The sequence below is a fragment of the Miniopterus schreibersii genome (assembly GCF_964146895.1).
Source record: "Miniopterus schreibersii genome assembly, chromosome: 16".
NCBI lineage: Eukaryota > Metazoa > Chordata > Mammalia > Chiroptera > Miniopteridae > Miniopterus > Miniopterus schreibersii.
In genome coordinates, this window is record NC_138116.1 from 33,452,129 (window position 1) to 33,477,242 (window position 25,114).

The following is a 25,114-nucleotide window of genomic DNA, read 5'->3' on the forward strand; positions in this document are numbered from 1 at the left end:
TCTGTTTTTAAATTTTCATACTCCCCTTTAAAGTAATTGTTAGGTTGAAAAGCCTTTAGAAACTAAATACACAAAAATTATTATATAAGTGAATAAATAAATAATTACAAAAACTAGTACATGAATTAACTCATCCACCTAAAAGGAGACCCAACTGGAATACTCTTTCTATACAATGATTGATGCAGACACATTTTACCCCACAAAAGCACTGTCTACAACATACTTTGTAATTATGTAAGTGTATCAACAATCCTAGTTCTATTAAAGACCAAGCTTCAACTAATTATGTTAGATTAGAAGGTAATAGGGAACTTATTACTTGAAATAATTACAAACTAAGGTTAACACAGAATGCTATTAATTAATAAAGAAGAAATGGAATTAATATTCTATTTCAAACAGAACATAAAATTCTGTCTCAAATTATATCCTATGATAAAGTTTTCAAAATTTAATGAAAACAGAAAGCTGGCTATTTACAAAGCACAAATAATTTTTATTTTTTATTTTATTATTATTATTTTTTTAAAATATATCTTTATTGATTTCAGAGAGAGGAAAGGAGAGGGAGGGAGAGAGATAGAAACAACAATGATGAGAGAGTCATTGATCGGCTGCAGCCCGCCACCCGGGCATGTGCCCTGACCAGGAATCAAACCCCAATCGCCTGGATCCTATGTCGATGCTCAACCGCAAAGCCACGCCCCGCCAGGCCACAAATAATTTTTAAATTCTAAATTTATGAATCAAGTATTAAATTCTAATAACTTAAATGAATTACTCAATGATTACTATTTCAACCACAAGTCTGACTTTGAGCTAAAAAATTATAAAAGTAAATGTTTCTATAAAATTCCTACTACAATTCATGAATGTTAGGTCAAAATGTTTTCTCTTTTGTAGGCTAACATACCAAAGGGAAAAAAAGGATTTCACTAATAATTTCTAATAATAATAATTTTCAAAAATACCATTCAAAAGTGGAAAATTGAACAAGTAAAGTCTATGTAAACTCTATGTAAAAACAATTAGAAGGCTAGTAACTTTTAAAATTTCATTCTAATCAATTACAGAGCATTTCCTTTTAAAATATGGGTATTAGAATGTTGTTACTGGAGAGGAAAAATAAATAAGGAGCTTCTTGCTAGAGTTTCTTGATCAAACACTTTAATTGGAAAAATTATAAGCTTGGTTGCTAAAAGAATGAATGTAGAAAATAACTACATGCAACCCAACTTTTTTTTTTTTAATCCTCACCTGAGGATATTCTTCCATAGATGTTTTCTTTCTTTTAGAGAGTGGAAGGGAGGGAGGAAGAGGGGAGAGAGAGAGGGAGAGAGAAACATTTAACAATGACTGGGAGATGACCCCACCGGGGCTGGGATGGAGCCTGCAAAGGAGGTACACACCCTTGACGGGGGAATCGAACTTGCGAACCGCTGAGCCAAACTGGTCAGGGCTGTAACCCATCATTTTAAATGATCTTATGGGACAAAAGCCTTCTCCTGAACTTAGTAAAAACAAATGTACCAATTTCTTTACACATTTCTAAATTTAAAAATTTTAACACTGACACATAAAAATACTATTTAAATTCTTCAACAAAATTCATGTTTCTGGGAAAAGTATTTTTCTTTCCTGTACTGGTAAAAGAGCACCTGCTTCAGAAACTGGTTTTCCAATTTTAGTTACTCCATCTGAGTCCTCTGAAGGCTCCATTCCCCACTTCATATTCAACTGTACATAACACAGGTATTCAACTTCCTTAGATAAAGGACAGGTGAAGAGACTCACTGGAACCATGATGTCATACTATACAGCTGACTAGGTAAAAAGAGCCAGAATGGGAAACTGCCCAGTCTAGTTCCCAGTGTCTGCTAGAAGGACTACAGTATAATGAATGCAATTGATCAATAAGTAATTGAAAAAGTAACAGGTATTCTAATGGGGAAGAGCCTTGGAGAGTAGGAGAAATGTGTCTGTAATAGAAATATGTCAGGCTTCCCACCTGGGTGAATAGAAATAAAGTTTTAACTTTACTTGCACATGGGAGAAAGAGAGAAAAATTTAAAAAGGCAATGAACTGTATTTTGCAAGTGGCTATATCCAGTCAATTTAAAGGGCTTTCATTTACTCAGTGTATATTTCTTCTGTTTTGGTTTTCTTTTGGTATTAAATTTTTCTTTCTTTTAGAAATGATTAAGATGGTAGGTTGGCAGTTCTGGATTTTGATCTACTTTATTTTAAATTTTACATTATTTTATTTTTTGTTAATCCTTGCCTGAGGATATTTTTCCCATTGATTTTTAGAGAGAGGAAGGAAGGAAGGAAGGAAGGAAGGAAGGAAGGGAGGGAGGGAGGGAGGGAGGGAGGGAGGGAGGGAGGGAGGGAGGGAGGGAGGGAGGATGAGAAAGAGAGAGAGAAACATCGATATGAGAGACGTATCAATTGGTTGCCTCCCGCATGTGCCCCAACCCCGACCAGATCTGGGATCAAACCTGCAACCCAGTTATGTGACCTTGACCTTGACCAGGAATCAAACCCTCAACCCTTCAGTTCCCCAAGCCGATGTTTAACCACTGAGCCACATCAGCCAGGGTTTGACCCATTTTAAATGTCAAATTTTATTTTGAAATTTTACTAAGTCTTATCTAGTCCAATCATCCATTTTGCTAGTAGCCAAATCCTTCCCTCTATGTATATTCAAATCCATATTTCTTTTCCATATCCACGTCCATCATCCCAACTCAGTCCTTCATCATTTCTGGTCTGGACTATTTACATCACAGCTGCTCTCCAGGTCTCTTCTCTTTATAAGTTCACCTACATGATGTTATGAGGTTAATCTTCCTAAAACACCACTTTGATTATGACAGTCCTACAAACTCAAAAATACTGTTCCACACTTTCTAGAGGATTAAGTCCAAATTCCTCATCTTGGCATCCCAATGCAATGCACCCTACCTTTCCCCCCTCTCCCAGTGCTCCCCTACAGGGACATGCACTCTAAAAAGGCCCCCTCACAATCCCCTAAATCCTCTGCATAGTCCCATGTTTGAGCCTATTCTTAGTCATTCCCTCTAACAGTAATATCACTCTTTTAAGCATCTGATATGTTTATAACATGTATTTATTAATTTAATCCTCACAACAATCCTAAGGTAAGGAGTAGTATTATATCCCCATTTTACAGATTAGGAACCTGAGGCACGTCATATAACTCTGGGTGACACAGACAGTAAATGGCCAGCTGAGCTTCTAACACAGGCTGTGTGGTTCCAGAATTCACCTTCAACCATCATACTATACTGCCCACTAGTTTCAAGACACCCTCTTTGAACATCCCAAGAGAAAGTGACCTCTCCCCTCTGAATCCCTAGACATGTGAGCTAATTCTTATTTGCATCAGACATGCTATCACCGTGACTCCCTCACTCTGTGCCCAAGATAAGCAGGAAACAGACAAAATCTTTCCTCAAGGAACTTACGTTCTAGAAACTAAAGATTTGCTAAAATCTCCAACAGAGAAAAATAAACTTGGAAAGAAAGTCAACAAGAGAGAAGAAGTTGCAATGTGACCTGGGAGTAAAGCTAAAGGGCTGGATTCCCCAACTGGCCCTGTGTCCAGGAGCTCACCTGTATTGCTCCTGCTCATAGAGGTCAGCCACAATCGTCAGCAGGCGGCTAATGAAGGACTCATTGTTGTTTTCTTTGTTTGCTTGTGCGGCCAAAAGAGTGCATCTCTTCTCTGTCTCTGCCAATTTCTTCTGCAGCTTGACATACTCTTGTCGGAGAAGCATCAAGTGCTTCTCCAGCTTGGCCACCTCCTCTGCAAGGGAGACAAAGAATCAAGTTTACCATGGCAGGCGTAAAGCAGACAGCATTCACTAAACCCTCATTCCACAAGTAGGATGGTACCAAAATGACTAGTCATATGATGTTTCTATTACTTCTTTTTTTAATCCTCACTTAAGGACATGCTTAGAGAGAGGAAGGGGGAGAGAGAGAGAGAAACATCAATCAGTTGCTTTCCATACATGCTCTAGCCAGGGATCAAACCCGCAACCTTTTCGTGCACAGGACGATACTCAACCAAATGAGCCACTCCAGCTGGGCTCTACTACTTCTTAATGATACTCCTACAGGACCAAGAATGGTTTTATTTCAGGACGTCACTAGGTCACTGGACCAAAAGATCATCAAGGTCCAGGGATTTCTCTTCTTAGTTTCCTCTGAACATCAATAGTCAATATATGACAATGAACACACACTCACATAAGATGCTAACAGGTCCCTGCCCTGCAAATCCTTTACCATTAAGCCAGGAGTCTCAAGGAAAGATGATTCTCAAAATCACCTAGGAGGCTTTTTCAAACTACCAGTGATAGTAACTAATTCTCACATGTTGCATGCTGTTCTAAAAGCTTTCTGTGAATCCTCTCATGCAAGCTTCATGATAACCCCATGAGGTAGGTCCTATTACTAACACATTTTACAGATGAGGACACTGGGGCACAGAGAGATTAAGAATTTGCATAAGGCCACAAAGCTGGTGAGAGGTAGGGCAGGGAGGAGTCCAGGCATTCTCATTCCAGTACCTGTGATTTATTAACCACTACACCACAGTATCCAACACTATTCAGCCCTCCTTCAGGAGAAGCTCAAGGTAGTCAATAATAGTTCAGATGGAAGCAAGTCATATTCCACAGGTGTGCTCGGGCACATTAAGAAGGTTGAGAACCACTATATTTGATTCATTAAATTCAACAACTATTTACCAAGTGTCTACTAGGTAGGTGCCAGACACCTGCACAATGGTAAGCAAAATCAGACATATCTTTCCTAAAAACTTTTAGTTACTGCAGAAAATAAACTTTTATATAACAACTAACAATCAAATGAAAAAAACTACAAGTACTACTCTAATGAGTACTAAAGGAACAGAGATGTAAGAACCTGTAATAAAGAAATTTAACTTAGGGCATCAGGGAAGGCTTCCCTAAGAAAGTCACAGTCAAGAAGCTTCTCCTTTACCTGGGCTCTAAGGTTCTGCTGGGGAATCACGCAACCATGCAAACTAGTAATTACATAAACCCAGGTCTAACTATGGAACCACAGTGCCGCTCTGGTCATTCTCTGGGCCTCAGTCCCTTCGTCCCTCTCTTCCCACCACAGATATTCCAAATCTTGACATCCTCAAGCCCATCTCCCACCCAATCTGCCTCATTCTAAGCCAGTGCCTTGAGGAAACCAAGCTGCTGTCAACAACTTCCACTGTACCAGCAACTATCCCCACCTACTCCATGCTTTCTCAGAGAAAGTATTTCCCTCCGGTCCAAGTTTAATCCCTCCACCTATGCTCCAAACCCATCACTCTCCTCCGGTCCTTTCCTTTATCATCACCCATCCCTTCCCCAGCAACTTCAGTCTCTTTCAACTGGGTCCTTTTCATCAGCACATAAGCCTGTTCAAGTCTAAATAAAACTCTCCTTCCACACCACCTCTGACGTCTGCCCTTCCATCTCTAGCTACCACACACCGTTTCCTCACCCAGCATTCCCATCATTCCCTCCTTCTATCCCCACCATTCCCTTAAAACTCCTCTCACCAATGATCTTCTAATTGCCAAATCCAACAGACACACTTGCCAGTGGGTCTCCTCCTGGACCTGTACAGTACAGCATTTGATACTGTTGTCCATCCTTCCTTCCCTCCTTCTGTTCTTTCAGCAACCACATGCCACTCTCCCCCCCATTCTGGTTCTGCCTCTGTCACATGCTTCCCTACATCCCTCCCAACCCTTGACCATTGACATTCCCCCAGTTCTACCTTCGGCCCTCTTCTCAAATGTATGTTCTCTCAAGGCAGCTTCTCCAGATTTTGGATCTCTAGTCCAGATCTCTCTTCTTAGATTCATCTATCCACCTGCCCAGCAACTATCTCTCCCTGGTGGCCCACAGGTACCTCAAATTCACTATGCCCAAAGAAAACTTCATGCAAACTTGCTCTTCCCTTGTGAGGTCCCTATACTAATAAATGGCACCATCATCTAGCCTAGTTACATGAAGATGAAATATGGGGATAATCTTTGATGTCTCCCACTAACTAACATGGCCCCAACTCAGAAACTGACTTTCCCACTTAAACATCTCTGGGAATCCTTCCTGTCTTCTGTATCCCCATCTCTACTATGACTTTCATTCAGATCTTCATTCATCATATCTGTTCCCAATGTGAAAAGATTTATATCTGCATCACAGAGACTATCACAGGGCCTGACACAGAGGCTCACTAAATATTTGATCAATTCAGTTGAACAGGTAAAATCTAGTTTTATAAAAAAGGATTTCTTTCCTCTCGTCAACTGTATTCCTCCTCCATCTTCTGTCCAACAGCTAATTCTTTTTTAAAAAAATAAGTTTTTATTCATTTGAGAGAGAGGAAGGAAGAGGGAGAGAGAGAAACATCAACTGGCTGCTTCCTGCATGCCCCTTGCTGGGGATTGAGCTCACAACCCAGGCATGTGCTCTGACGAGAAATCGAACCAGCGACCTCTTGGTGCATGGGACAACATTCAATCATCTGAGCCACCCAGCCAGGGCTCCAATAGCTAACTCTTTATAAACATGGAAACAATAAAAACTTGTTCAAAACGCAGGAATAGTTACATAAACTAAGCGGTACATGAGTTTGAAATTATTATGCAACTATTAGTGTTTTCAAAGAAATATGTAATACAAAATATGCATAAATATGCACAGAAAAAAGCAAGCTGTGAAACTAAATATGTTCTATAATTTCAATGTTATTATAAATATTCACATATATGAGCAGTAAAAAGATAAATGCAGGACCCCAAAATATCAGGAGGTCTCAGTGAGAGGGGATAATGGAAGGTTTTTCTTCTTTGCACTTTTCTGCACATTTCAGGTATTCTATAACAAATGTGTTGTTTTCATAACTAGAAAAAATATTTTAAGAGAAACTTGTTTAAATATTAATAGACTATCTTCTTCATACATATAGTAGGGACCTTTTTCTCTACTTCTAGAGGATCCATGTTAAATGGAATAAAAAAACTGGATGTGAGTCTCAGGTGCAAATAAGTATTCATGGGGAAATAAAATAGAGGCACTTATAAGATGAAAATTTGCTTATAGCTGCTACATGATCGCTGTGTCCATGATTTACATATCAGATAAGAATTCCTATGCCCAGCCAGTGTGGGTTGAGCGTTGTCCCATGAACCAAGAGGTCACCAGTTCAATTCCCAGTCAGTGCACATGCCCTGATTGCCGGCTTGATCCCCAGCAAGGGGGCATGCAGGAGGCAGCCGATGGGTGTTTCTCTCTCATAGATGTTTCTCTCTCTCTCTCTTCCTCTTCCTTTCCCCCTCTCTAAAATCAATAAAAACGTATTTTTAAAAAGAACTCCTATAACTAATATATTTTTTAAATACTGCAATAACTTGGCCTACTAATATTTAAACCAAATATTTCTTTTAAAAACATTGGCTAAACAATGATCCTATTATAAATTTCAAAATCTCGGCAAGTAGCATTTACAATTATACCAAACCCCTTAGGTAGGACTAGCTCTACACTTTTATTCTGGTGTGATAAATATATAGGGCACTGGTTTTGAAGAGTTCTTCACAGTGACTCTGACTAAAAAGCTAAGAAATTGCAATTTTTTAATTTTTTTTAAACATATCTTTATTGATTTCAGAGAGAGGAAAGGAGGGAGAGAGAGATAGAAACATCAATGATGAGAGAGTCAATGATCGAGCCCGCAACCCGGACATGTGTCCTGACCAGAAATCGAACCCCGATCGCCTGGATCCCAGGTCGACACTCAACCGCTGAGCCATGCCCAGCCGGGCAGAAATTGCAATTTTTTACCTCAAAGGGGGAAGCATTTAACACAAAGCATTGAGTTCATGTGATGGTACAAATTTATACTTTTTTTTTTTTCCTATAGACAAAGAAAAGGAGGTGATTGGCTTCTTTAAGCAAAACTGTCACTGAATTTCTAGGCTGGTAACAGAAAATGTAGCATCAAATTCTGTTCAAAAACTGCTATCACTTGTAGCAAAATGAAATCTGTGGTGTCACAAATTGTGATAATGGTTATCTTTGGAGGAATGCCAAGAGAGTAGTATTTGGAAGGAAACATGAGGGTGCTCTCTGGGGTGCTGGTAACATCCTTTTAAAATTTAACTTAGTAATGGTTACACTACTGGTTCATTTATGGTTCATTTTGATAATTCACTAGCTCTACCCTTATGATTTGTTCTTTCCTTCATTATCTTATGCTTTAACTAAAAAGTTAACAAAATTGATAGATACCTGTAGTGGGTTCTAAAATCAAACCGATGGGTATCTAAATCCTTTCTCTAAGTAGCTGTGAGACCATGGGCAAGTTCATCTCTCTGAGCTTCCATTTCTTTATATGTAAAGTGGGGAGAGGGGATCTACTTCTCAGGGTTGTTGTGAGAATTAAATGACAGCTATTGTGACTGGCACATGCACTCAAAACTGTCAGCATTTCCTCCACTCTCCTTGCATTCCACAATTGCATAATCACTGGATAAACAGTTTAAATTATTGTAACAGTTTACACAACATTTTTTTGAGTCATGAAAAGCAGAAAGGGATACAAATGTTTTCCTGAGCTAGGAATTAAGACTGATCAATTAAAGTCACGGAAAATCAACTGGACATTATAAGAAGGGGGTGATGAACAAAAGTAAAAACAGAAATGCAAACACTGCTAAATACCAAACAAGCTACTTTAAATACTGTATCATCTCACAAAGCAAGTCTGCACTGACCATTCCAAAATCAAAAAGCAAAGCCTAACATGTTTTAAAAATCATCATTATTACTCATTTGGAAAAGGTGAAAACTAGGTTGTCCTTTAAAAAAAAAAACCTGTCAAAGAGGCAACTTCTAATCTACCATAGTAAAAAGTCAGTCAACATCTATAAATGACCTAGAAATGGCAGTATAATCATTATCACTTAGAAGTAAATAGAGAAGAGCAGAAAATAGTCTGGGGAACAGGATTGAGGGGTAGCAAAGTTTATTTTTTGTTATAAGCCTTGTAATATTATTTGAATTTTATTTAAATCAATGCATACTTATAAAGCAAATATATTCTTTTATGCAAGTTTTAAAGATTATGAAAAATAATTACAATTATGAGGAAAAATAAATAATTTTCTAATACCTAAGTATAAGGATTTTTATGTATCACAAAACTTTAGAAAAGGAAGGAGCCTAAAGATGATCTCATTTCAGTCAACTTCCAGAAAATGAATCTGAGGAGCAGAGAGGAGACAAGCCCATGACCAACCTATCTACCTCTTGCCTCTCAGACCATGCTCAAAGGCAATACTCCCAGGCTACCTGCATGAGAATCACCCAGGCAGTCTGAACTGGAGAAAGCAAGCACCCAGATTCAGTAGATGTGGGGTGGGGTCAGGAAAAGTATACTGTTAAAACAGTCCCAGGTATGGGAATGAATGCCCTGGAGAAAAAGCTCAACCCCCAGCAAATACCTCCCTAAGTCACACACAGACTGCTCTGGGAATACTGAACTGCAATGTTTTTGTTCCTTCATTGATTTGTTTACAGATTTTCATCTTTTAAGAAAACAACTGCATAACCTAGTCATTCATTAAAAATTTACTAAGCACCTATGCAGTGCCAGTGTCAAACTAAAAAAACAACAACATCCTGGCACTTTTTTTTTTTACAAAGTTACAGCGTAATGGAGAAGATGAGCTAGTAAACAAAAACAATTCAGTAAAAACTGACAACACTCTGAGGGGAAAATACAGATAGAGCACAGAGCAAGACCACCTGCCTTAATCTAGCGTGAGAAAAGACATCCCAGAAAAGTGGTGTTTTACTTCAAAAGATTGAAATGAATGAAGCCTGTAAGTTTTTGTAGCATCCTGAGCCCAGAAATTGCAAAGAAAAGTCTTCAGTCTTTTACATTCTTGGTTAGATTCTCCTTTCAAACTAGTATCAGTGAACAGGTTTGTGGAACAGACAGTACTTCGCTGTATGACAAATACAAATAATAATTAGAAGGCAAGACCTAGCCTCATCCTCCAAGAGCTCACTGGCAAAAATGTCTGCCACTCGCCTGCCTCTGCATAAGTCAACTGAAAAGGAACTGGTCAGAGAAAAAGTCATCTTGCTAGTTCAACCTAGTGGTTAAAGTTACAGCCCACTTGCTGGAGAGAGAGCTTCCACATTTTCACAGAGGCAGCCTGTGGCTATGGATTGGAGATTTTTCTTCCATAAAGCAAACTGAACCCTTTAACCTTGGTTTCAATTACACAATATTCTAGGCAACCTAAGCACTTTGCTCAAAAGCTCCAACCCATCAAGACTATAGCATCAGTAATTAACTCTGCATTTCCATGCCACTTAAGTCACTTAAATTATCGATCTACAAGTATTTATGACATACCTACTACGCACTAAGCATTACAGTAGGTTATGAGTTGCCTCTTTCAGAGTTTTGAAAAAGGGCAGTATAACCTGCACCTCTTGCAAACAAATATTGTCGCACCAAATTAGTATCAATGTAAAATCAAAGTAGTGTCTACAAGGAACTCACAAACAGGAGGAGCAAAAACAAAATTAATAGTCACAAAGAATCTGAGGACTTATGAGGACATTTGTCTTCAAGAGTAGAAAGTTGCTGGCTGCTTTATCTAATCCTTATAATGAGATTGTAAAAGCTCTGTTTCAATCATCTTCTCAAACAGTCCCTGTATATTCCTTTGGATATAGGTTATACACATATGATTCCAAAATCTACCACAATAGCCCTAAGTCTTACTCCAGAATTTCTGGCACAAGTTTCCAGCTGCAGCCTAGACACTGACAAAAGACATAAACTACAAAGGTTATGATCAGAGATGAGCCAAGATAAAAGGGCTTTTAAGATAACTTAGGGCTCTTATTCACGAAATCACAGAGGCCTTCTGCCTAGCATCTTTTGTAGGGGAAAACAGAGATCACAAGTACACCCATCAATTGCTGAGCTATTGCAGAGTATAACAGAAAAAGTGACCATGGATGATGTTATCCTGTGGGGAAAATTGTCTCCTTGCAAACAGCAATAAAACGTGTCCTTGACATGTCACCAAGCTATAGAGTTCTTAGAGGAAAAAGAATAAAAGTACCTCTCTGAGCAATAATGAAGGGAAAAGCTATAGCACAGTGCAGTGGTGAAGGGTACAGGCTCTGGAGCTGGACTGACTAGGATCAATGGCCCCACCACTTTCTAGTTGTAAACTTAGGCAAGTGTGTTGTAAACATTAAATGTGCAGATACATATAATGACCTTAGAAGAGAATCTGCCCTCCAGTAAGTGGTCAATAAATGTTAGTGGTTATCATTCTGAGAAAGGCAACACAATATAGTCCTTAAGAGCATGTACTCTGGAACATCGCCTGACTGGGTTAGAATCCCAGCTTGCCCATTTACTAGCTGTGTGACCTTGGGCAAGTTACCTACTCTTCTCTGGGCCTGTTTTCTCATATGGAAAATGGGAATAAGTATCTCAGAGTGGTTGTCAAGGGGTGAATTAAGGTAGAGTAAATCCTTTAGAACAGCGTCTGGCTTAAAGATTTACTACTACTACTTCTTTATAAAATGGCTAGTTTTCAGCTGTGGTTTCTTCTTTCTCTCCTTCCAACTTTGCTTTTGAAAAATAAGCCTAAAAATTTAAATAACGGATAAAAAACTTTCATTTCATCAAAAAAGCTATGCTAAGTATCAATGAAGAATGTCAGCAGCTTGTATTATAATTTTGTCATGTTTCTTTCCAAATAATACCCAAATGCCCTTCGCCAATGCAGCCCTAGGTCAGACACTTTGGTGAGCTTTCTGATAGTTCGTCAGTCTTAACTTAATCAAAAGTGCTTGAGATAAAAAATCTGCATTCACTATGAAGAGCCTAAAACAGAGAAATCAATATCGACTGCAACAATAATAATAATAATAATCAGCAAGTCATGGCACAGTCAGAAAAGAACCCACAATGATCCTTCTAGGTCAGGAGTTGGCAAACTTTTTCTGTGAAGGGCCAGATAGTAAATATTTTAGGCTCTTTGTGCCTCAGTCTCTGTAGCAACTACTCAACCCTGTCATTGTAATGCAAAAGCACGAATGAGCCTTGGTATTTCCTTTTTCTAGACTTTTATAGTTCTTACACTCTAGCCATGATTTTAGCCCACTGCTAGTGTTGTTTGTATAATTCTTTAATGACTAAATGACTTTTCCCTACTCTGCTCTATGTCCTTTAGATAAAAGAACAATCATTGTAAAAGCGGTGTAGAATCCTATTTTGAGAACTACAAGAATAATTTTTGCTTCAAGCACATATTAGGGTCTTCCACATAACAACATTTCCTAAAGTATGATCTTTCTAGAATATAGCAGCTTCCTTGTTGGCATCAGAATAGATAAGCTCCTCGCTGGTGATGAATTACTACCACTATTACTTTTCTAAAATTGTCATAAGGCAGATGAAATTTTTCTTTCACTGGCGTTACTGAATATTCAATAACCAAGAGGGCTAAATATAAGAAAATTGTTTAATGGAGAAGGAGAAATATGTGGATATATTTACTGATGAGAACTCAAGTTCACAAACCATAATGAAAAGAAGGCAAGGGAAAAGAAAAGATAGCAATACCATATGGAGGAGAGTGCAAAGAAATAGTAAGGGTCATAGATACTCCTGCCAGTCTGCACCTCCCCACTTCCCTCCCTCCCTCCCTCTCTCCCTCTCTCTCTCTCTCTCTCTCTCTCTCTCTCTCTCACTCACACACACACACACACACACACAGTTTGGAGGGTATTAAAAATAAGATGGTGCTAAGAGCTATTTCATATTTTGACTTTTCACCATTTAAAAAATCTTGCAATTCATAACTTGAATGCTTTGACAAAGTCCAAAAGCCATTATTTAACCAAAGTTTGCTTTTAAAAAAAGGTTTTGGGTTTCTGGTTAAGATGGAGGCGTAGATAAGTGTGGTCCTCAGAACTTTCCACAACATATTAAAATTAGAACTAAATTACAGAACAATCATCATTCAGAACCACCTGAAATCCAGTTGAATGGAAGTCCTATAACTAAGGATATCAAGAAAATGCCACATCTAGACTGGTAGGAGGGGCGGAGATATGGAACGGGCTGGTCCCACACCCACATATAGTGGATAGAAATCGGTGTATCTCAGCTGTGAAGGTTCACCCTGAGGAGGTAGGGATTTAAGTCCAGGCTTTCAGTGCCAGGAAGAGAAGTCCTCATAACTTCTGGCTGCAAAAACCAGGAGGGATTGTGGCTGAGTGAGACAGAGGGCTGCTGAAGCCACTGGCAGTTCATCTTAAAGGACCTGTGCACAAATGTACTTGGACTCACTCCCTCTGAAGTCTAGAACTGGGGCAGCTCAAGAGGCACCAGGGACATATGGGGAGGAACTGAACTGTCTGACATCAGGGCAAGAGCCAGAAGGGCAGCTTTCTCCCTGACAGAAGTGCTGGCAGAGGCCACTGTTCCTTTTCTGAGCCATCATCCCACAGAGATGGTAGGTGGGCACCATATCTGAATCCCCATCAACCTGGCTAATGCTTTCAGCCCTGCCCTGATGATTCCCTGAGACCCCGCCCCACCAAACGTGAGGGCCCATGCAAGCTGTTTCCAGTGGCTTTTCCATATGAATAGCTTGTCTTGGCTCATGCTTCCGACTTCCCTAAAATCTGTCAAACAAGCAACATCTGGCCTCAGTGTACCCCGTACCTCTTACTAAGTGGCCCCAGGCCTGACTTGAGTGGGAACCACTCTTGGTTCACAGATTGGCCTCTGCTGGACATCTCCAAGACCAGCACAAGTAGCAGCCATCTGCAGATCGCTTTGTAGCTCACAGCAGGAGGCCCCAGGGAGGACATAGGTGGAAGTTAACCTTGGCCTGCACCAACAGGGAGACCCCAGAGCCAGTGCACCTGGTGGACAGCTTCAGACCACGTCAAAGCACCACCCAACTACCTTCACAAGCGACACCCTCAGCAGGGACCAGAGCCCTGCTGAAGTAAGTCCTGTTCCATGGGGTGGATCCCTACACAGTGATCCTCCGTGGTAGTCCCAGCTAATCCTCAAAGCCTATCGGCCAAGGGATAAATCCCTCCCAGTGTCATGCCAACAGCAATCAAGGCTCAACTACAACAGGAGGGTGTACACAGCCCACACGTAGAGGGGGGACTGGAGTGCCCAACTCAGGTGAACAGGGAGGCACTGCCACTGGACCCTATTGGACGTCTACTACATTAGTTCACTCTACCAAGCCCAGGAGACATAGCAGCTCTATAATACAAAGAAACAAACACAGGGAAGCAGCCAAAATGAGGAGACAAAGAAACAGGTCCCAGCAAAAGAAAAGGCAAAAGAACTAAATGAAATGGAGGCAAGCAAACTAACAGAGTTCAAAACAATGGTTATAAGGATGCTCAAGGAACTTAGTGAGAACCTGAACAGCATAAAAAAAGGTCATGGAAACCATAAAAAAGAACCTGTCAGAAATGAAGGATACACTACTAACTGAAATAAAGAATAATTTACAGGGAACCAACAGTAGAAAAGATGAAGCCAAGAATAAAGCTAGCAATTTGGAATATGAAGAAGCAAAAAACACCCAATCAGAACAAAAACAAAAAAAAAGAACCCCCCCAAAATAAGGATAGTGTAAGGAGCCTCTGGGACAACTTCAAACATACGAACATTTGCATCACAGGGGTGCTGGGAGGAGAAAAGAGAAAGCAGGAAATTGAAAAGCTATTTGAAGAAATAATGACAGAAAACTTCCTTAACCTGGTGAAGGAAATAGACATACAAGCCCAGAAAGTGCAGAGAGTCCAAAACAAGGTGAACCCAAAGAGGCCCACAGCAAGACACATCATAATCAAAATGCCAAGGGCTAAAGACAAAGTGAGAATCTTAAAAGCAGCAAGAGAAAAGCAATTAGTTACCTACAAGGGAGCACCCATAAGACTGTCAGCTGATTTTCTCAACAGAAACTTTGCAGGCCAGAAGGGATTGACAAAAAATATTTACAGTGATGAAAAGCAAGGACCTACAACCAAGATTACTCTACCCAGCAAAACTATCATTTAGAATCAAAAGACAGATAAAGAGCTTCCCAGACAAGAAAAAGCTAAAGGAGTTCATCACCACCAAACCAATATTACATGAAATGTTAAAGGGTCTTAAAGAAGTTGAAGAAACATTTTAAAATATGAACAATAAAATGACAATAAATACATATATATCAACAACTGAATTTAAAAATCAAAATAGACACAGAACAGAACAGAAACAGACTCACAGACAGAGAAAATTTTGATAGTTGCCTGATGGAAAGTGAGTTGGGGGTAGGGTGAAAAAGGTGAAGGGATTAAGAAGTAAAAAATGGTAGTTACAGAATAGTCATGGGGATGTAAAGTACAGTATAGGGAATACAGTCAACAATATTCTAATAACTACATATGATGAAAGATGGGTACAAGATTTATCAGGATGACCACTTAGTAGGTTATACCATGTCTAATCACTGGGGTGTACACCCAAAACTAATATAATATTGTATGTCAACTGTACTTAAAAAATTTTTAAATGATTTTAAAAATAAAAAGAAAATTTCTTAAATTAAATAATAAAATTTTAAAATTAAAAAGCCCTTTTACTGCAGTTACAGATAAAACTTACTACCTAGGACTTTGTAGGTAGGAAAGATTACCTTATTATTTATACACACACACACACACACACACATTTGTTTTTTAAAAACCTGATTCTGTATTGACTCAGTTTGAAAAAAATGTTCTATGGGATATGTTGATCTTCATCAAAGCTGAGTGATGCATAAATCTAGGTTTTTAAAAGTTCCCTAGGTGATCCTAACGTGCAGGGCTCTCCAGGTTGAGGACCACTAGCTTGAACTAATGGAATGACAGCACAGAGGCAACAACATATGTGAGAGCTTTCTAGCATCCACAGGATTTAGTGACTGACTGCAGAGTTAAGGGGAAGTGAGGGATGACTTCTAGATTACTGACTTGAGAGTGTGGCTTGACGGTGGTGCCATTAAAAATCAATGCAAAGGAGAAAACTCAGGAAACTATAAAACACAACATGCATGCTTTTTTGGAGAAACTTTGCTTTCCCCTCTGTTCCACAAGTTCTACTGAGACTGAGACCATGTCTTGTTCACTCTGCCATCCCTAGCATTGTAGCTTGCACCTAAGAAAAATGAAATACATTTTTCCTGAATGTAATTCAACTGTTAAGTCCTGTCTGCAAGTCAGTGGTGTCACTTATACACCTTTCAAACCTCACTCTATATAGCACTGATCACAGGGCTGGCTTACAGGAGGTAGTCAACAAAGAAAAGCTAACCAGACAATTTTTACCCAAATGCCAGTCAGACTGGAAATGCTTCCAACTACCTGCTAAGATATAACCACCTAAAGGTATATTAGGCATTGCAAAGCACATCCAAAACTGAGGTCAGGATATTTGTTCTCAAATCTGTTCCTCCTCTTCCTGTTAACAATCCAGCCATTATGTGAGTCATCCAGACCTAGAACCCTTGAGTCCTATTTGATATCTCTCTTGTCAACATGCAAACAGGTTTTAAAATTTTTGAAGTCTTGTCTTTTATACCTTGTATAGTCTCTTTCACATCAGTCCTCACCAGCGCCAATGCCCCTTTCAAAGGTCTCATCATCAATTGCTACAGCCTCCCTGCCAGCCTCCCTTTCCTCCCAAATCCATTCTCTACATTGTAGCCATTTCAACAACCCTCAGATAATTCCAGTCATGTCACTACCTTGGCTGACACTTTTCAGCAGCCTCACCCCATAGCCCACAGAGTAAAACCCAAATGCTTAACTAAATTTCTTCACAGTTAGCCCTTAACATACTTTTCCAGCCTCATATCCTTCCATCAAGAACAGTGACCTCTTCCCACTACCATCTCTTCCCATCTGCAAGAGGCCTATTTTCCAAAACCCAGCTCAAATACTTGCAGCAAAGACCTTCCCTGACCACCCAAAACAAAACCCCATACTTCCTTGAAACAATCTCTTCCTACTCTGAATTCTCAAAGTAACTCTTAAGCATTTTTCACTGCACCTACAGTACAGTTTCTTATGTGCACACTTTTCATCTCCCCTCCTAGACTTCAGAGTTCCCTGTGAACAGGCTCTAGGCCTGGCTATTCTTTTTTAACCAACCCACTACTTCTCCCTCCACCCCCACTCCACGCTCATCCCATCCTCCACCCAACAATGCCTTAGTAGGTGGAGTTGAATAAATACCTAGTTCTTTGGCCTACTCAGATTCAACAAGAGATACTGAGGACATAGGAATTTCTCATTTTGTTGGGCAAGACTGTAAATCACGATAATATCTCAACTACAGCAACTCACCTTGCCAGTGACTGAACCCTGAGTATCTCGGCATGATTCTATAGCTCTACTCGGGCACATCAACAGTCACTGCAATGAATGGATAAACTTTCTTTGGAAACAAAACCCTCAAGGAGAAGGCTATCAGCTATTGCTTGTGAAAGAAGTGAAAGAAAGGGAAGATAAAGGAGTGGTATAGAAAGCGACAGTGCCTGAGAGGTCTCCAGACTCTATGCAATGGCCTGGGATATTTGTTGAATGGGTAAAATAATAAAGAGATAAATTTCAAAACTGGAAAGGAACAAAGTTTCTTATTTCCCTATTATTTTCTGGAACAGTGCTGTCCTACAGTACTTTCTGGAATGATACAAGTGCTCTATTAATCTGTTGCTGGCTAGTGTGGGGAGCCACATAGCTATTGAGCGCTTGGAATGGAACTAGTGACTAAGAACTGAATTTTTAGTTTTATGTATTTTTAATTAAATTTGTGGCCAGTGGCTACTGTATTGCCCAGTGATTATCTAGAATATGGAATGTGTTCACTTTATTATGTGTCAAAAATATCTTAACCAAATTCCAGTAAGTTAATAAAAGTTCATGATCAATTTTCTGTTTAAAAACCATTTACATTTTTCCAATTTTCACTTTAATTCTACAAAGGAAGGAAAGGGGAGTGTGATTTAAAAAGAGACTAGGAGAAAAACTGCATGCCAGGGTGAAAATGTCTAAAAGCTGTGCTAAAAGCTTGTCCATGTACTATTTCTCTTGATCCTCACGGTTACCTTTGAGATAGAGATTATCTCTCCTTTAAAGTTGAAGAAACTGAGACTAAGATCAATTAATTGGCTTGCCTCTAATCACAGTTTAGTAAAACTACGATTCAAATCCATGTCCAACAGCACAGACTGAGCTCTTAAGCATTACACTTCAACTGCAAAACTAAAAAGGGCTGGACGAAAAGTAGGTTAGGTAGCTCCCAGCAGACTGATGTTATTCAGAGCACATTAAAAGCTGGACCAGCCAGCTTACTTGACAAGAGACTAAGGATGTATCCAGGCAACTATTCCTGATGTCTGGTAAATGATGCTCAATAAATTTATCCATTCCTTCAGCCACGGGCATGATTCCAAGTTGGGAGATACAGCAGTGAACAAAACAGAAAAAGTCTCTCCCCTGGCCAGTGTGGCTCAGTGGATAGAGAGTCAGCCCACACACCAAAGGGTCTCGGGTTCAATTCTCAGTCAAGGGCACCTGTACCTGGGTTGCAGGTTCCACTCTCTCTAAAAATCAATGGAAAATATATCCTTGGGTGAGGAGTCACAAACAACAAGTCTCTGCCCTCATGGGGTTTATATTCCAGAAAGGGAATTTCTTTTAAAAATTAGGAAAGGTTTCTAAAGAGGTGAGAACTGAACAGACACCTGAATAAAAGTTAGCTGTGTAGAGAAACTGAGAAGACTGTTCCAGGACAAGCGAATTACAAGGACAAAGAAGCAGAAGTAGAGCCTGTAGGAATGCTTCTAAGAGCAGCAAGGAAGATGTTGTGGCAAGAGCACCACGAACCAGAAGAGAAGTAGGAAACAAGGCCACAGTGTTAACCGGGGGCCACCTCCTATTGGGACTTGAAGGGCATTGTAAGGCTTTGGAATATATTTTAAGATCATGGAAAGCCATGGGAGTGGGGATGGGAGGTAAAGGGGTAGGTATATTGAGAAGAGTGAGAGACATGATCTCACTTACGTTTTACAGGGAACACTGAAAACTCTATAAAAATAGGCTGTAGGGAAGCAAAATTAAGGTGAAAAAGTAAAAGCAGAAAGATCATGTAGGAGGAACTCTTTCAAGTGATGAAACAAGCTTGGATTATAGAACAGCTGCAGAGATGTAGAGTGGAAATGAAAACTTTTAGGACAGACTTTAGCCAATTATATATGGTCATACCAATACCCATGCATGATGAAAGGAAAGAAGGTTGGTTTCTAAGCAAGCCTGTATACTCAGGCTCTCCAGGTTCTATTTACTATTCCTAAGCGCTATTTCCACATGCTCACACAATCACAATACCAAAAAAACCATTACTAGGATGTTCCCACAGAATGTGCTTGCAGATAATCCAATTATTATATGACACAGATTTTTTTGCTCTTTTTTAATATATTTAAATTAATTTCAGAACAAGTGTAGCCAGCACTGATACATTCTGATTAAAGTACAGCAGCATTAAACAAGTAACACACCAGCAAAGCATTTCCTAGCTAATCTTGCCTTCCTCTGCATAAAAACCACCTTCAGTTTAATGAGCCACCTGAACTAAAATGCCCACTCAATTCTTCCTAGTCGAAGTTTGCAACAGTTTCCAAAGAGTTTAAATCAGAAGAGGAAAGGTAAAAGAAAATTGTGAAGTCAGAATCTCATGACTGTGCTTACCTACCTATCCTCCCTTGTCAATTAAACCCTGAAAGGATGTTTTAATATGCATACTCCACTGGCTAGATGTTACCCTAACACATATGTCAAGGCACTTGCAGGGTAACCATCAGCACGCTCACCCTGTATGAGCTGCTCATGGCTGGAACCTGACTGCAAAGCACACCACATGCTCAGGAAAACTGCTGAATGAAAAACCAGCTGCCCTCCAGAATTTCAACCTTGGTAATGTATTCCCAAAGCACTCATCACCTTCTCTTCTCTTCCTAGTGGAAAAGTGCTGGACTACCCATTACCTCACAAAAAGCCTTCCTGAACGTTTCTACTCCACCTCACTGCTGAGAGACAAGCTCCATTTCACTGGCTGGCTGCTCCCGGTATTAACGTGTTAAACAATGTTACACAACATTCTGTGATTTACCCAAAAACTAGCTTCATGGAATGCCTTAGCTTTATTTCTGCTTTTATTGCTCCACTGGGGGGAGGGTGGGGGGGGTGTCAAACATGGTAAAAAGAGCAAAGACAAAACTGTGTGGGGGCTGGGTGGAGGGGGACAAGGGGGTAAAATGGGGGGCATCTGTAATACTGTCAACAAAAATAATTTATTATTTAAAACAAACAAACAAACAAAAAAGCTGGGTACCAGTCCCAACTATCTCTATTCTTTTATCTACAAAGTGCAAATAACACACATGCCAGGCCTCCTTCACAGTCTTGTTCAGAAGTCTAATCCAAATGAGAAAAGCCTGCAGACAGTCATGTGCCACCCAACCGTAAGTTGCGTTCAGACAGCCCTGGCAGGGAGCCTCAGTTGGTTGGAGAGTCCTCCGTGCACCAGAGGGCTGCGGGTTCCATTCCTAGTCAGGACACACACCCAGGTTGCACGTTGGGTCCCTGGTCGGGGTGCGAGGGAGAGGCAACCAACGGATGTGGTGGATGTTTCTCTCTCACATCGATGTTCTTCTCCCTCTTTCTGCCTCCCTCTCCCCTCTCTAGAATGGACAGAAATATGTCCTCGGGTGAGGATTTAAAAAAAAAAAAAAAAGATGTGTTCAGACCAAGCGTAACTCAAAACCAACAGGACAGGTCGTGACTAGCACTTTGCAGTCACTCAATAAACAAGTCAAATAGGAGTATTTTCCTCCAATAACGGGATGGAACAGGAGAAGCACACTGGCCAGGTCCCACAGTGTCCCTGGCAGGTAACTCCCCCCATATCTGGGCCTTCTCCCCCAACCCGCCACGTACAATAAGGCTTTGACAATGAAGGATCATAATATTGTCACGGTAAGGGAGGTGGAACCTGAGAGGCCAAACTACCTTTACCTGCAGTGTCATAAAGACGGCACCAGAAAAGAGGCTCAGAACTAGACTGAGAGGCAAAGGAGCAGCAGCCTGGGTTGCGGCACAGACCCCCGCCTCCCGTCCACATCTGTAAACCTGCAGAAAGAATCCCAGCCGGCCCGGGTCCCGGGGCTGCTGGGGACTCCAGAGGCTACCGCGCGTGCCCCGTGGGCGCGTGGGCCAGTTCCAGCCCTGGCTCTCCCCCACCCCTCACCCCGACCAGAGTCCCAAGCTCTTGCGCAGGCGAGGGATGTACCCCTTCCGGACGCAGGACGTGCCAGGACAGCAGTTTCGGTTTCCTGAGGAGAAGGGTTACTTCCCCCGCCGTCCCAGCACCCCGGGCAACCCAAGAAGTCTCCCCGGCCGCCGTCGCGATCCCCGCGGCTGCCCTCGGTTCCGGCATGGGATCTCCCAACCCGGCTCCGCAGCCTGCCGGGGTCCCCAGGGGTCCCGGGGCGCCGAGGGGCGTTGCCATAGGAATAGCGTTCCCGACCCCAGCCCGAGGCACCCGGGATAGGCTGCAGAGGAAGGCTCGCGACACCCGCCGTGCCCTTACGACCACGTCCGGCCGTTCCCTCTCAAGGCTGCTTGGCCCAGCCACCAGCACCCCGACAGCTCCGCGCCTTCCCGCGCGACTCCACAAAAACCCTACCTTCCGCCATGTTGGCCCGGCCCTGCCTGCAGCCTCGCGAGAAGTGCGGGGCGCCGCTCAGCCAGGGCCGTGCGTAGCAGAGGCCCCAGGTCTCGCGAGAGCCATGGGAGTCCCGGCAAAGGGAGGGGCCGAGGCTATGGAAAAACCGTGAATGAAAGTGGGAGGGGGCAGCGGGACACGGGGTCCGAGAGCTCGTCTCCCTCCGCCTCGTGCCTTAGAAGCCGGGACTGATGAGGCAGCGATCGGGCTGCACCCCATCGCGCTCCCTAGGGAGGGCCCTGGGAAGGGTGGGCGCAAGGAGGGTAGACTACTCTTTGGAAAAACTTGGCCGTGAGAGGGTCTAGAGAGGGTGTTGTTTTTTGTTCTGTTTTTCTTTAGATTTGTTTGTAACGATGTGAGAGGCTGAGAGAAAAGAGCCGAAGCAGAGGGAAAGGCTAAAGACGGTTCTAGGTCCCTGGGGAGGCGGGGTGCCCTGCAAGCGAGTGCAGAAGGAATTCTGAAGAAGGGATTCGCTTTAGGCTAGAGGCAGGTCACTGTTATTCTACTAAAAGCTTAGGAAATAAGAACATGCATGCAAATAGATGGGGGGGGGCGTATCTGGGAGAACGCTTGATGACATCCGTTTTGTGGTTGAAGTTCGTAGGCAAGGGGACCAGGAGAGAGTAAAGAAAATTTTGGAAAGGACTCAAGTTGGAAGGCCTGGTTTCAAGTGTCTCTTATATGTAATCTTATGTACTTTTAAAAATTAAAGCTGAGGACAGTGAAACAGGAAGGGCCTAGGATGGAAGAAGCAACAGGAGGGCCTAGGCCCGGCTGCTTTGGCTCACTAAGAAGTCAGAGAAAAGGGAGCCTTGGAGATAAGTTCAGGTTAGCCCAAGACAGGCTGCCGCTGCCCATTGCTCCTCTGGTTGCAAGTCTCATGGGGCCCCTTCCAGTTTAGGAGATGTACACCTGAGAGGGATAGAAGGGGGGGAAGGGGGAGGGGGAGGGGACACTTGTATTTTCTTTTTTTAGCAAAATTCAGCCACCTGGCTGCAGATGCAGAGAATAGATTCTAGCATTTGCCCAGGGCTTGGGATTAATTCCCTAAAAGAAATTGAGACTGCCATGAGAATACAGCTCGGGTGCAGACTGTGTAAGGGCTGACGTAGGGAGTCACAAAACTGCAGGTCTGTAATATTGAAGAGCAGTGCAGTGCAAACAAGATGGTGAGAGCCCTGTGGTCAGAGCGGCAAACTGAAGTTTGCAAGTTAAATAGCACTAGAAAATGATGAAGTCCAGGACAGGGCCATGGAATACAAAAGGTGAAGTGGAAGTGAGAAGGTAAGAAAATCAGATATGGAATTTAGAGGTAGAGAAAGGAGACCATAAACCAGGTGCTAAAATCTTTAGTAAATATGTGGTTGACTAATACCAGAGAGAAGGGGGTGGGGGGAGACATATAACTGAATAGCGTGAGACCTTTCAAAGATGATTTTTTACTCAAAGGAGAATTGAAAGAATGATGCATGTACCCATATTCCTAGGAGCATCAACAGTTAAGGACTGCAGGGAAAGTGGTGGCCTTGGAGAAGAGCCAAGAGTAAGGGCTTAAGGATCTGAGAACAGGATGGGGGTGTCAGAACAGAAAAGGGGAGGATTTGAAGTTGGAGACTTTTTAGGCGCTGCCAAGATTAAGCATTAGTTGGTAGTGAGGTGGAGGAGGAATTTGGAACATGGAAACAGGGTCATGGGTTAAAATGTTGAGTAATTCTGGCTGAGGGAGACCAGGGAGATGGAAGGGAAGCAAGTATTGAAATATGTAAGAACAGTATGCTCAAGGAAATGATGTTCCAGTTACAGTGGGAGACTAAAGGTGTGAAGGCAGTACAGCAGGGGGGTGCTTCGAGGAGCTGCACTGAGCAAGCAGCACTTAGACAACGGAGGGGAGGGGAATACTATACTTGCCAGGCTCAATGGAGGTGCCCTAGCTCAAAGCTTTCTTGTCAGCCATGGGTTATAAGTATACCAAATGGCGAGCCCCTGGGGCCATCAGGGTGGCCAGGGAAGCCAGTCCATTCTGGCCACAAGCAGCCTCATGTTTTATCCTAACAGTACCCTACAAATGTTTCCTGGGTCACAACGTAAAAATGTCATAGAAGTGATTGGGAAGTTCTGTTTTAACGGATGCCTCGTTTTATAGCATATGACTTACCTTTGCCTCACCAACACCAGCCTAGCTAGCGTCTGGTATACAGAAGCTGTTCAGAATGTTTGAGTTGTTACCACTGTGACCTATACCAGAAGTCTGGAGAACTGGGTTCAAGTTTGGCTCTGCAACTGATTTGCAAAGCCCTACTGATGATAGGCAAACCCCTGCAAGCTTTACACTGCCACTTCAGATTCTCCATCGATTTCAAGAGGGCGTTGGACTAGAATCCACAATTCTTAACGATTTGGAGGGCCATGAACCCCTTTGAGAATCTGATGAAAACCCTCTCCCTTAGGGGAGCAGACACGTAGGAATAAACAAAGTTGTGTCCTTTCCGTTTGCTCGGACTAGATGCCCACAGTCAAGAGAACTCACTTTAAGCTCTTACTGGCTTGAATCCTGTGAGCTATGGAAACTTCTTAACAAAGCCTGTAAAATAAACCATCTATGGTACTCAGTGAACTGCAACACCCAACAGGCTTGGATGGAGCTACATTAGATATGACCTGAAATAGTCATCTTGAAAATTTTGAGCACTAGAAAACATGGTTCATTTTAGACCTAATTCAGCTTTTGCTCTCAGATTAAGAGAAACCTAATGTGGACTTGTCTCGGGCAGGGAACATGAAGTGCAGAAGGAATCAATGCTGATTGCCTTAAAAGCACAAGGGAACAGACTTTCTGGGGAGGCAGTGCCATATTGTGGCAGGAGGAAGGGAGGTAATCACTAGATTGGTAGTCCAATGAACTGGGTTTCAAGTACCAGCCTCAACGCATCCACACTCTCTGTGACCTTGGAAAAGATGTTCCTGAGGTAAGGGGTAATGGCACCCTGTATGTAAGGTTGTGGAACTGCATCCTGGCTGAGATTTGCTTGCTCTACAATCTTGATCAATTTATCTGAACCTATTTCCTCATGAGAAACTGTCACTTTGAAGGCTCCATGTAAGAATTTGGCCAGATCCTTTAATGAAAACTAGCCTGCCACAAAGCAGCTCAAAAAAT

The 25,114-nt window shown here is 41.8% G+C and overlaps 1 protein-coding gene across 2 annotated transcripts in view; it reads right to left on the bottom strand.

Annotated features, from left to right (window-relative positions):
• Positions 1-21,957, bottom strand: part of ANKFY1 (ankyrin repeat and FYVE domain containing 1) — a 76,676-nt gene extending 54,719 nt beyond the window's left edge. The window contains exons 1-2 of one of the 2 annotated variants that reach the window (XM_081161126.1): positions 21,919-21,957; positions 3,640-3,832 (exon numbers count right to left, since the gene is read on the bottom strand). In XM_081161126.1, coding sequence (XP_081017252.1) covers positions 3,640-3,832; positions 21,919-21,928 — 203 coding nt within the window. In that variant the 5' untranslated portion in view covers positions 21,929-21,957. The remainder of the gene's footprint in view (positions 1-3,639; positions 3,833-21,918) is intronic. The other variant, XM_081161127.1, reaches the window with a different exon arrangement.
• Between the last annotated feature and the right edge of the window lie 3,157 nt (positions 21,958-25,114).